This window comes from Cricetulus griseus, chromosome 3 (genome assembly GCF_003668045.3).
Source record: "Cricetulus griseus strain 17A/GY chromosome 3, alternate assembly CriGri-PICRH-1.0, whole genome shotgun sequence".
Classification (NCBI taxonomy): Eukaryota; Metazoa; Chordata; class Mammalia; order Rodentia; family Cricetidae; genus Cricetulus; species Cricetulus griseus.
In genome coordinates, this window is record NC_048596.1 from 80584740 (window position 1) to 80598304 (window position 13565).

The 13565-nt window shown below is 42.4% G+C and overlaps 1 protein-coding gene across 1 annotated transcript in view; it reads left to right on the plus strand.

Annotated features, from left to right (window-relative positions):
- Positions 1 to 13565, plus strand: part of Dnah3 (dynein axonemal heavy chain 3) — a 163945-nt gene that overhangs the window by 54382 nt on the left and 95998 nt on the right. The window contains exons 23-28 of the mRNA XM_035441306.1: positions 306 to 442; positions 3811 to 4012; positions 5014 to 5106; positions 6551 to 6661; positions 10547 to 10661; positions 12781 to 12979. Of these exons, the coding sequence (XP_035297197.1) occupies positions 306 to 442; positions 3811 to 4012; positions 5014 to 5106; positions 6551 to 6661; positions 10547 to 10661; positions 12781 to 12979 (857 nt within the window). The remainder of the gene's footprint in view (positions 1 to 305; positions 443 to 3810; positions 4013 to 5013; positions 5107 to 6550; positions 6662 to 10546; positions 10662 to 12780; positions 12980 to 13565) is intronic.

Sequence of the window (13565 nt, forward strand, 5' to 3'; positions counted from 1 at the left end):
AAAATGCTCAGATGAAATTGATTTGGTTAGTTTGTGATGCCCAAGATCTACCCAACTAACCATGATTTAAGCAATGCAGTCATGCTGGGTGAGCAGTCACCCCAGGGGACTAGAAATATCAGGAACTGGTTACTTGGGTGGGAACATCACTAGTTGGTGGGTTGGCCATTAATTGATTACCATGACCAATCTCGAAACTTTGAGTACCCATAATGATTCTCTCTCTCACACACACACACTCTCTCTCCCTCCCCTCTCCCCCTCCCTCTCCCCTCTCTCTCTTCCTGTGCATGTGTATGACCCAGGTGAAAGATACCAGGGTTCTGGCGGCAGCTGATCAGCCAAGAATGACTGAGAAGCTTCAGGAAGCCAACCTTCTGTTGGAAGACATCCAACGGGGGCTGAATAACTACCTGGAGAAGAAGAGGCTTTTTTTCCCCAGGTATCCAGGATTGTTTTTCATTTGGACCTACCCTCTGAGACCATACATAGGTGGAGTTAAATTTTTCATGTTAGATTTGGATTCTATTCCATTCCTGATTGCCTGTTCCCCAAGAGATGGCATCTAGGAATTGACATGCCTCCATGGCCATCATCTAGACTGAAGCAAAATGGACTCTGTGGGAGTTACATCTTCATGTAGGCCACTATATTATTTCATTACATTATTTCTGTCCATTAAAGGGCATAGAGGTCATGATTAAGACCTGGTATTTAGAGCTAAAGAGACCTCTCTTGGGATCCCAGCTTCTTTATTTATTTACTTGAAGATCTTTAGCAAATCTGAGACTCAGGTTCTCCACTATGAAACTGAGATATAATAATACTAATGGCTCTTAGTTCATGGATTTTCTGTGCAGATCAGTGAACAACATGTAAAACAGAAGTGTTTGAGTAATGTTGACTAATTTTTGAGCACTAACTTTTATAGTTCTTGGTACAGTCATTTTTCCCACAAAAGATAATGCTTTGCCTAAGAGTCAATGTGGACTACTTGTGAGGGATCTCATTCCTGAACATCCATCCATGTCAAGTTCACCGTGGCTGGTCACTCAATGCTATTCAACTCAATTAGGACATAAGTTTTCGTGCCTGTAATCTCAGCACTTGGTAGGTGGAGGCAGGACTACAAAGAGTTCAAGGTCATTTTCAGCTACAAAATTGGAGGCCAACTAGGGCTTCATGAGACTCTGCCTTGAAAGACAACAACAAAAAACTATAATGTGGCCTTATATGAAGTTTAGTTCTCTACTCTCTACCAAGAAAAGAAGGTATAGGGTTTTATAGTTAGAATGGTGATGATTTGAGGTCTGTAGCAGAAATTCCTTTGGTATCTATTCAGCACACTGTTCTCCGATGAATGTTTTCCCATTGACCAAAATATTCTTTATTTGTTCTGTCTTGTAAAGTAGCCATTAGCCACTTATGGCCATTATATACTATTTTAAATTTATTTTTATTTTATATGTATGTAGTCCTTGCATGCCTGGTGCCCAAGGAGTCCAGGATTGGGTATCAGATCCCCTAGTACAGTTGTGAGTTTCCATGTGGGTACTGGAAATTGGATTGAATTTGGAAGAGCAGCAAATGCTCTTAACTGCTGGCCGTCTCTCCAGACCACCACTATACATTTTAAAGTGTCTCAGAAAGTGAAGTTTTAATTTATTTAATACTAATTTTTAACATAAAGAGCTACTTGTGGCCCATGGCCCCTGCATTAAACAACACAAATAAGCACGCACCATTGAGAAGAGATTAAACTCTGGAAAACTTCTGAGGTTTGGACTTTTATATAAATACTTTTAAATGTTTGTTTTATTTATGTGTGTCATGTGAGGGAGCATACACATGAGTGCAGGTGCCCACAGAATCAAGAAGAGGGCACTGGATTCCCTAGAGCTGAAGCTACAGGCAGTTGTGAGCAGCTAGGTCTCTGCAAGAGCAGAGTACACTCTTAATTACTGAGCCATCTCTTCAGCTCAAGGCCTTTAGTTCTAGCCTTTGGTTGCTATTCCTTGTAAGAATAGTGATAGACAACACTAATACAGCACCTATATCTTGTGCCAGGACACCATACTAAATACTTTATAACTAGGTGATCATTAGAATAATCCTACAACATTGGAATCATTATCTTGACTTTATAAGTGAGAAAGCAATGATGTCCCCCCAGGAAAGACAAAACTGATAGAGTCCAAGCTGCAAATCAAACCCAAGGAGTCTTGATGTGATACTCAAATATTTAATCTCTTTGAGCTACATTTCTACCTAAGTTAAACACACAAATATCTCAAGAGTTTATGCACTGTTGTAAAACAAAATCAACCACTTACTATTTTGAACTGCTGGTGATAATCACATAAATTAATCTTACCTTAAAAGTACAGAATACTAAATGATTTTACATTATTACTCTGTCTTTGGGCCTTACACATAACAGAGATAACATAAATTTATAGAGATCACCCATCTGAATATTACTTAGAAATGGCAGAAACTGGCATCTCGTTAGGGACTGATTATTCAGTCAGCCTAAAAGTAGTTACTGAACTCTTCCTGCTTTCTCAAAACTGCAGATAGTGTATCAGTTTGTTTTGCTATGAAACAAAACTCCAAAACTTAGAGGTATAAAACAATAGCCATTTATTTAGCTCACAACTGTATGGTATGGCACAGTGGGCTGGGCTTAACTGAATGGTGCTTCTATTTGGAACTCACTCAATGTGACTACTGTCACCTGGCAGTAGGTCCTAATCTTTTGCCTGGTAGTTGGATTCCTGTTGCTGTGACAGTAGGAAAATTAGCCTAGACTTGTTCACATGGTCACAGGAGCATCAGGAGTGTCAATGATAAGGTCTCCTAGTGTCTACGGCCTGGAACTTGGCCTGGAACTTGAACACACCTATTCACTAGATTCTGCTAGCCAAAGTAAGAGAGAGAAATGGCCTAGGATCAAGAGATGACAAAATCAATTGTTCCCCTTAGCTTGGGTTGGCTTTATGGTCTTCACTAAACACTATGGGCAAATTGTAATCCATTGTATTAAGTAAAACCATAATGCCACAGACCCCTTCTTCATAGAATTTTCAGTGTCAGGTTCATAAAAGAGATTGATACCTTGAACATTTTCTGAAGGTTTGATTTTGTGTCTTTAGAGCCTGAACAAGTGGGGAAGTGGCTTCTACCTCCACTTAAAAGACTGAAGGTGTCTCTACCTGCATATAGGTTCATTGCAAACACACTACTTTTGTTTGCTGTACTGGATTACATATGGACATTTTCATGAATGTTTATAATGTCCTTCATATATGTTTTCATTTCTACCTTTAACATTTTCTGGCATATCTAGAGACAAAGAAAAGCAATCTCTCTCTTATCTAGATGTTCTTGACACTGACTGAATATTAGGGTCATTTGGGATTTAAGACATTAAAGATTTTCCCAGACCTTATCAGACATGAGACAAATGGGACTCTCTGGATGTTTGGACCCTGGCATTAAAATTCTCAGGCACTCCCCAGGCAATCCTGAAGTACAAGCAGTACTGAGACCCAAGCTATCATTCCACTTCCCACAGTGCTGAGCTCATACATGCCTGCTCCTATTCCTTCTCTTGCTCTCTAAGTCAAAACCATCTTCACTGTTTGTACACCAGATGGGTGATGGAGGAGAGGAGCCAGGGCTAGGAAAGACCTTGGGATACAGCTAGTAATCACTTGATAGTATCCACCTACCAGGAGCATCCCCTTGTTGGAAATATGAGTACCCAAAAGAGCTCCCTGTGACAATATTCTCTTAACTTTGAAACAGGTTCTTCTTCCTATCAAATGATGAACTTCTGGAGATCTTGTCAGAGACAAAGGACCCACTTCGTGTGCAGCCACACTTGAAGAAGTGCTTCGAAGGAATTGCCAAGCTGGAGTTCACAGACAATCTGGAAATCTTGGGCATGATCAGCTCAGAAAAAGAAACTGTTCCATTCATACAGACAATCTACCCAGCGAAAGCCAAAGTAATTTCCCTATGTGTTTGAGGGGGAGCTTTTTTCTCCACAGCAGAGAAAACTGGAGGGGGATTCCCTGGGCTAAGTTTTTGGGCTCTAGTTTGGGGTATGGAACATTTGGGTTCCATAACTTAGTAACTAAATCATTATGAAAAGTTACTCCATCTTTCTGGGCGGCAGTTTACCCATCTCCATTATACTGGAGGCCAAGGGATGAAAAAACTGTGGAAAGTTGATGCAGTAACAGGAATCACATTCAGGTGACCTGGTGATGCTTTCAGAGTCCAATCAGACAAAACATAGAATCTGTGAGAAACCTCACACCACCTAACCTGGCTTTTCATATGCACAGCCCTTGGAGAGGGGGATGCAAGATCTCACTTATTTAGCCCTGGCTGGCCTTAAACTTGAGAGCCTCTTATTTCAACTTCCTGGGTGATGAGATTACAGAGGGTGCTGCCACTCTGAGCCATATGTCCTTCCACAATGAGTAAAATTTAAGTGATTTCCAAGCCTGTGGAAAAGAGCAGCACTCGAAGAGGGCATACTGTTCTTGCAGAGAACCCAATTTCAGTGCCTAGCACCCGTCAGTTGACTCACAACTGCCTGAAACTCCAGTTCCAAGGCATGCCATGCTCCTGGTGCCCTCAGGCACCTACACTCACATGTACATATCCACTCACAGACACACGTGCATACAACAAAATAAATGAAATACAAAACTAAAATATAAAAAAGACAAACTTGTTTTATTAAAATAAGGATTTCATTTGCCTCCTAAGGAGCTATTGGCTTGAGAAAAATGACATGAAGGAAATGCGTGTTAAATATCCCCTAGAGGAGACACACTTACTAGACAACTGTTAATAAGCATAAAGCAACCAGTTAAAGAATATTGTCTTGATGGGGCAGCAACTTCCCAGTCCTAAGAGCGATCTGGGCTCCTGCCATGGTCTCTGTCCAGCTTTGATTGACAGTTGCTGCCTCCTACCATTTGTATTTCCCTACAGGGCATGGTGGAAAAGTGGCTGCAGCAGGTGGAGCAGGTGATGCTGGCCAGCATGCGGCAAGTTATTGAAAATGGAATTGAAGCTTATGCCCAGGTAACAGGAATTAGGGTACATGTGCCAGGGCATTGGGGCTGTAAAGCAAACTTTGAGGAGTTGTTTGGATGGATCAGTTTACCTGGACCCTTAGTGTGCTACTGAAATCCACCTCTGAGCCTCTGGCTTCTTTTACCTGTGAATCCTAGGGCAGTGAGCATGTCCTGGGAGAGTTACCTGGTAGAAGCAGGTGATGAAAGAGAAGGGTTACCTAGAGCCCTCTGAGAATGGGGGTGGGATGGCAGTAGAGGCTTTGCTTCCTGTCAAATGGAGCTGATGGCTCCATTTAACTCCTCTTCTGGGTAGTCATTCACTTGGATCACCTGTGAGTGGCATTCTAAGCCCCCAAAGCCTTAATGGAAATAAGTATGTCACAAAAGCTAAAAGAAAATAACCTGTTGTGACAGATCTTAAGCAGCCAGCCTCCAGCCAGGCTCGTGTTGGCAATGTCTGAGTTTTGTCCCCTCTTTACGTGTGTGTCTTACTTCCAGCCCCTACCCCCATGGTAAGACTCCATTTATCAAACAAACATGAGAAACTAATGCCTTTATACAAAAGTTCTCAAGAACAACTTTGCTGTCCCACATGGTAGATTTTGAAATCCAAATAAATCCCATTTTCCATGACAAATTCTGAATCACAGAGCAAGAGTTTGAAGTTAACTCTTGGGAGTTCACGCTTTTTCTATAAAAGGCCAAGTGAACACCCGACCTCCGTGGGCCACACTCTGGCTGTGGTCTCTAACGCTACCTTTACAGTACAAAAGCATCATAGACATATATGTGTATGTGTTGTGATAAAACTGTTTACACCCTCAAGCAGACTTGATCCACAAGGTCTCATGGAGCCCAGACTAGCCTCAAACTCACTGTGCAGCCAAGGACACCCTTGAACTTCTGATCTCTCTGCCTCCAATTCCCATGTGCTGGGGTTATGGGTTTGTACCACCATGCCTGGTTTATGTGGTGCTGGGGATACACCCTGATCTTGAGTTGAGGAGACAAAAGCTAGGGGAAGAGGACTTGGCTAAGAAGGCATGCCACAGCACCACAATACAACAAAGCCACTAAAAAGAGAGGTGTGAGCACATGATCTTGATTATATTTTTTAAAAATTCAGTCTTGAAGCAATGGAATCATGCAGAGTTGAGACTATTTTGTTTTGTTTTTCTTTTGCATGAACTTGAGGGGACAAAGACATGAATCAGTAATCCCAAGCCTGGCATGGTGGCACATTCCTTTAACCGCAGTATTCTGGCAGCAGAGGTAGGCAGAGCTCTGTTAATCTGAGGCCAGCTTTGTCTACACAGTGAGTTCTAGGGCAGTGGGAGAGGATTTTAGTTTTACTATCAGGATAAGGTGTCTGGAGGGGTTATAGAAAGTCAGTTTAAAGCACACATGAAGAACTGATTGATTCTAGAGTAAACCTCACTGCTCCTTCCCAGGTCCCTCGTAAAGCCTGGGTCTTGCAGTGGCCTGGCCAGGTAGTTATCTGTGTCTCCTCCATATTTTGGACCAAGGAGGTGTCTGAAGCCCTAGTTGAAGACACCATGCTGGTAAGTGAGCACACCTTAAAGTTTGCAGAGGAAAGCCAACATGAACTAGGATAGAGTAGCCATTTGGGGTTATTTAGAACAGGAATTGCAGAAGCCAGACTTGCTGGGGAGACAGTGAAGTGGGAAATCTGGATTTGGGGCTCTCTTCAGAGCATACACCTAGCCTCACAGTTTCTCTTACATAGAAATTTTGAGCTGCACGATGCTAAGTGTAACTAGCTCTTGGTTGCAGGGGTTACCCAAGAGACTTTCCGACAGTTTGCCCTGGGCCAGGAGACCATGTTTTCCCCTCTCCTTCTGCTACTGCCCCCCCCTTCTTTCCAACCCCAATCCAAACTAAGTCCATCACTAGCTCTCCCCTCTTCTTTCTCTGGGAAACCTGGAAACTTCCATCCCTGCATGTCCTCAGTTCCAAACATGCATTTCCGAGTTGATAGCAATGCTTTAGAATTCAAGACCTGGTGGATATGACATCTAATCCCAATGCATTTACTTATTGATTGTGTGACCAGGAGCAACTTACTAACCCAAGTGTCAGTCACCTTATCTGTAAAATGCAAGGAACTATAATACCGAATCATGGTGTGATAGAAGGATTAAATAGATTTGAGTGAACCAGTCCAATGCTTATAAATTAAGCTGTGAATCCAATAGGGAAGAGGCCATGTTTGTTCTGTTCACAGTTATGTGGTTTAATGCAATGCTGAACATGTAGTAGGTGCTCAATAAATATATGCTCAATGAATGAATAGCAACTCCACCCATAACCATAGATAATTTCCCATGATTACCTCACCAGACTCCTGATATTTGCCTATGGAATCTGGCTATGAACCAAAACATATTTTAAACTTGCTTAGATATCAAAATTAAAAGATTAGTACCTACCCAAAGTTAAAATTTATGGAAATCAATGTGACTAATGCCAAATACATGAATGTTAAGCTTCACTCATCATCATTCCAAACTTCAGAAATAGAAAATGTTGGGCCTGGAGAGATGACTCAGAGATTAAGAACACTAACTGTTCTTCCAGAGCTCCTGAGTTCAATTCCCAGCAACCACATGGTGGCTCACAACCACCTGTAATGAGATCTTGTGCCCTCTTCTGGGCTGCAGGGATACATGCAGGGAGAATACTGGATACATAATAAATAAATAAATAAATAAATCTTTAAAAAAAGAACTAGAAAATGTCTGACTTTCATAGCTGCATGTCTGTGCTCCAATTGGTTTGTTTGTTTGTTTGTTTGTTTGTTTTTTAACCTGTAGACATGAGAAAGTTTTTCATCACAAACACACACACACACACACACACACACACACACACACAGGAATCAGGTGCTGTCACAAAATAATCATCGATCTGACTACCCATGTAAGTACCCATTTATCCACTTCTTCATTCATTCACTCATCTTTCATCTATTCATCCCTCTACCTATCCATCTGTGCACCATCCATCCATTTATCTATCCATCCATTCATCCTTCTATTTCATCCTTTCCTCTTTCCCTCCATCTATCCACTATCCACCCACTTAGCTATCTATTCATCCATTCCTCTATCCATTCACTCATCCATATATCTACCCACATAATATCCATTACTTAGTTGTCTATTCCTCAGTCTCTCTACCCATCCACTCATGTATCCACTCATTATTCATTTAATAAATACTGATTTGGCATTTGCTTTGTGCTGAGACTGCTACTAGGCAAAAGTAAGTAAAGGTAAATAAGGTCATCAAACTGTAACTGTTTCCATGGGCTTATGATGAGTCTAGTAAGGGGGATAAATGGCACTGGCTTAGAATGAGAGTAAAGAAGGAGCAGAGATAGAAGAGGTGTGGGAAGAAACAGAGAATCTGAGACGGACTAAGATTGGGGATTATTTCCCATAAAATCATTGTCTAAGAGAGACCTAAACTATGAGTGACAACTGGCCTAGTAGAAAATACAAGACAGATTGTTCCAGAGAGGAAATAAAATGTACAAAGCTTCAAAGATGAAAAGCACAGTAGAACTAGGCTGTAGCTCAGTAGTAGAGCATTTGCCTGAGGTGCACAAGGTCCTGGTTCCATCCCCAGGCCTCGAAAGAGGAAGGAAAGGTGTGGTGCATTGCAGCAATTCTTTTCAACATTTCTTTAATATTTGCACTTTCATTCCACACAAAAGCAGTAGAAATCCAAGTTTTGACAGGTTTATCTGGACAGGACATCTACATCCATCATAAATTTACAACAATATTGCATGATAAATGAACTGGTTAGCTTTGTCTTCTTTTCCAAACCCTTCCACTGCCTCAACTCTGAGTATAGATTGCAATCCTGCCTTGTGCTAAGTACAAACACCAAATTAAAACTAAATAATTGGCATAAAATCCATTAATATTACAATTCAGCTTAACATGTAGGAACATAATTACTTAACATATTGATAAAAGACCAGAAAACAATGGCATTGTTACAATGCCATTGGCACTGTGTAAGCCTGAGGATGCTCTATAGCCTATCTGTAAAAAAGACTGACTCTGTCTTAAATCCATAACTAACCCATCAAACTAGCAGTAAGGAGTCTCAGATTCTTGAAGTGTGTCTGTTGTCTGGCTTGGAAGACAACAGCTGAGTGGTGGGCAGGGGAGTCCCAGAGCACTGTGGGGGCATCTCTGTCAACAAGGGCTTTTCAGACAGTGGCTCATGAGCAATAAAAGCATTAGGAGCTCTTTATTTTGACATGTTGGGCACATTATTACTAACAATAGCACCATTATTTGCAGGGTGCCTTATTCATAACAGACATTGTGCCCATGCTTTTCGAACTCTATCTCAACCCTCGGGAGAGCTTTCTGGCTTAGTTGCATCCGTACAGATTTCACACACCTGGAGACTCTGACAGGTTCCAAAGTACACTGCTAGAAAATTGAAATGGTGGAAGCTGAACTCAAGTGGGCTCCCTTTTTCTATTTCTTTCTAAAATCTATTTTTACTTTTTAACCTTTTCATTTTGAAATGTCAGGCTTGTGTACAATGTCACAAAAAAAAAAAAACAATACAAAGAATTCTCGTATACCCTTTGTCTAGATTCCCTCAGATATCAACATCAGGTGTAACCAAAATCCAAGGATCCAAATCAGGAAATCGACAATGATCTATTACTGTACAGACCTCTTCACTTTGACAGTTTAATCATTGCCTTATTAAATGTCTAGCCTTTTCCTAGGCCAAGACTCTGCCCAGGGTTACGTGCTGTGTTTTGTTTTACTTTCCCCCCTTCATCTTTTTGTAAGTGAGATATGTCTTCCTATGTAGCTCAGGCTATCCCCTTCTGCCTCAGCTACCCAGGTGCTATGATTCATAGGTAAAGATCAATATCGTGTTCATCTGTTCAGCATGTCCTGTTCCCAGTGTCTCCTTTGATCTGAGAAAGTTTTTTTTTCTCTTTTGCTGATTCAGATTTACTGTACAATTCACATACAGTAAAACTCACCCATTTTAGCACACAGTTCTGTGTTTTGACAAGTGCATGCAAGCAGGTCAACACAGTCATGTGTAAGATGAGGAACAGCTCTTCATCACCCCAAATGCCTTCACCCCTCACAGTCAAGATTCTCTTTACTCGAAGCATCTGCAATTGCACATTTCTGCTCCTAAGGTTTTGTCTTTCCCACGGTGTTACCAAAATAAAACAGGGTAGTGTGGCCTCTTTTTAATTAGCACAAGATTCATCTTGAGGTTGATGTATGGCGTGAGGGAAAGGATGGTTTGAGAGATGGCATCCAGGTCTGGCATGGAGCTTTGGATGTCAGGTGATGTCAACCTTCAAGGTGGGAATTTCTGGAGGAGAATCCACTTAGACTAAATGTTTCTTCCTCTGCCCTGTCCAGGACTTTCTGAAAAAGAGCAATGAGCAGATCTCAGATATTGTCGAGCTGGTGCGGGGGAAGCTGAGCAGTGGGGCGAGGCTCACTCTCGGGGCCCTCACTGTCATCGATGTCCATGGTAAGAATACAGACTCTTGGTGTTGCTCAGTCCAGGAACAGTGGCTAGCTGAGCATGACTTTTGAGTCTCCTGAGTAGGATGCCTCAGGGCATCTCAGTTCAGTTGAGAGTAAGAAGAGCTCTGAGAACACAGTGCCAAAGCCCCTCCCATCACAGCCACTCTCAAAGCAGGGCTCTCATTTCTGAGAGGCACCAGTTTGGTGAATGATTGCCTCATAAGGCATGGCTGATGATGCTGAATATTCAACGGGTGCTTAGCTCGGTACTAAGTGTTTACATTTTCTCATTTCCACAATCATTTCCCAGGTTAAGAACCAGTTGTTAGAGAGGAAAATAACTTGCTGGGAGACACCACATTTGGAAGTGGCAAAGAATCCTCTGCTTCCAAACCCAACGGGCTGGAAATTGGCAGGAGTGCAGGGAGAGGTGGTGTGAGACAATGCCTTTTTGCTCTTCTTTAAACAAAAGAAAACAGAGGAGGAAGATAAGGAGGAAGAAATGGGATCTTTATGTAAAACAAACCACCTCCACATCCTTACTCCATCATCACCAAGGAAACTGGGGCTGGACCAGGCTGGTTGCCTGGGAACAAGATCTTTCTTGCTCACATACCAGCTAACTAGTGTGTCACAGCATCTATTCCCTTAGGACTGGTGCTCATTTCAGTCTGATTTCAAGCAGAGAGATGCCTATAAAATCAGGGAGAGAGGAGGAGGGATGATCTATTCCTCACATGGCCACATACCCACCAGGTAGAGGTGATGAACACAGGCATGATTATGGCCTAGTGTCTTCTTGCATGGCTAGGTTCACAAATACATACATGCATACATACACATACATGCATTTGCACACACACTGCATAGTGAAGACAACTCCAAGCTAGCCCTTCATGCACACCTATAACAGTCCACTCAGAGATCTCAACAGCTTTCATCCGATGAGCACCTAAAAGCCCATTAATGATTTCAACAAGCCTATATTTACTCTGACTTCATGGATCATCACTATAAGTAACTTAGCTTCGAAATCCTATGAGAGGAAGAAGGAAACCAGTAAATGTATTACCCAGCTGGTTCCTGAAGCCAGAAAGAAGGAGACCCCTAACCATAAATTCAGGGGTGCTTTCCCATGCAGTCCTGGGTCCAGATGATGCTAATGTCCTAAGGTATCCTAGAAACCTGGAATGAGGTCCAAAAGGTCATACTGAAGATGTGTGATCATTCAGGGTGACTATATGGCAAAACTTGTGGGTCAGTCCCCCCCTCACCCTCATGAGTTTCAAAATAGTCACATGATGTAATATTTCTATAATATTTTATATGTTAGACAGTTCTCTCTGGTGCTGGCCCTCTCTCACTTTCACTGTGTGTCTGTACACACAGTGTATTTACATTGAGTAATACAGATTGTCCAACCAAGAGACAGAGAAGTTGAGTAACTTTCCCCAAGTCACAAAGCTAATTCATGGTGGAACCAGAATTTGAACCCAATTGTATCGGTTATTTCCCTTGCTGTTAGAACAAAATATCTAGCCAAAGCAACTGAAGAAGGAAGTGTTTATTCTGGCTCACAGTTTGAGGGTTCAGACCAATGTGGCGGGAAAAGTACAGCAGCAGGAATGTGGGGCAGATAGTTACACTACATCCACAGCCAAGAAGCAGAGAGCAGCAAACACTGGCGCTCAGCGAGCAGTTTCCCTTTTGGTGCAGTCCAGGATAAGTGCACCCAGGGAATGATGCCACTCATGTTAGAGTGGGTCCTCTCACTTCAGTTAACCTAACTTAGATAATCCTGTTAGGCATGCCCAGAAGCTTGTCTCTTTAGTGACTCTAGACTCAGTCAAATTACTGGTCAGTATTAAACACTACACCTGATTTCAGAGGGCACATTCAGTGCCTCTACTTCTTGACAGAAGGCATCACAGCCTTCCTTGCCCCTCGGAAAAAGCAAAATCCAGCTCGTGAATGCTACTGCTGCCCTGCAGACCAGAAGTAGGCCAAGAAGATGTTAGAACCTGAAATAGAGTATAGAGACTGAGGACCTGTCTAAGGAGTCTGTGAGGATAGGTAATTCTAATGACACCATCTGTGTATGTCTCTACATGGTGTCCCATTAGCCCGTGATGTGGTGGCCAAGCTGGCGAAGGATCAGGTCAACAGTCTAAATGATTTCCAGTGGATTTCACAGCTGCGGTACTACTGGGAGGGAAAGCACGTTCATGTGCAGATGATAACCACAGAAGCCTTGTATGGCTACGAGTACCTGGGCAACTCCCCTAGGCTGGTGATCACTCCTCTCACAGACCGCTGCTACAGGTAAGCTCTGGAGCCCGGAGCTGAGAGGATGGGAGAGAATTTAGAAGGGAAAGGCACTGGGCAGGTCATGATGTGTCTTGGGTTTGTTGCCTCTGTGTTTCACTCTTACATTGCAGAAGTTTGCCCTTAGTTGTTAACACCAACCACAAATGGAACTGGCTGGGAATGGGAACCCAGTGGGAATCCCAGTATGGACAAGTATATTGGAACTGATTAGCAGAATACTGGTATATGAGTGAGATAGTCAGTGATGCTTAATTAGAAAGCTCACCAACAGCAAAACCTAGTGTGGTACCTGGAGAGCCCACAATCATTGGATAGACTGTGAAGGTCAAGACACAGACAAGCAGGGCTGGGGATGTGGCTCTGAGAGAAAACATTTGACTAGCAAACAGGCAAGGCCCTAAGTTCCATTCCCAGCACTGCAAAAATTAAAACCAATAAGACCCCAGGCAGGGCATCTCAAGGCTCTGCATCCAGTCCAACAGAGAGAAGGAGTTTCTCTTTACTTAGCACAGTGCCTGACCACTTTCCTTACAAATCCTGACATTAGGTCCCTGCATTTTATTAACTTTCCAATGTTGTT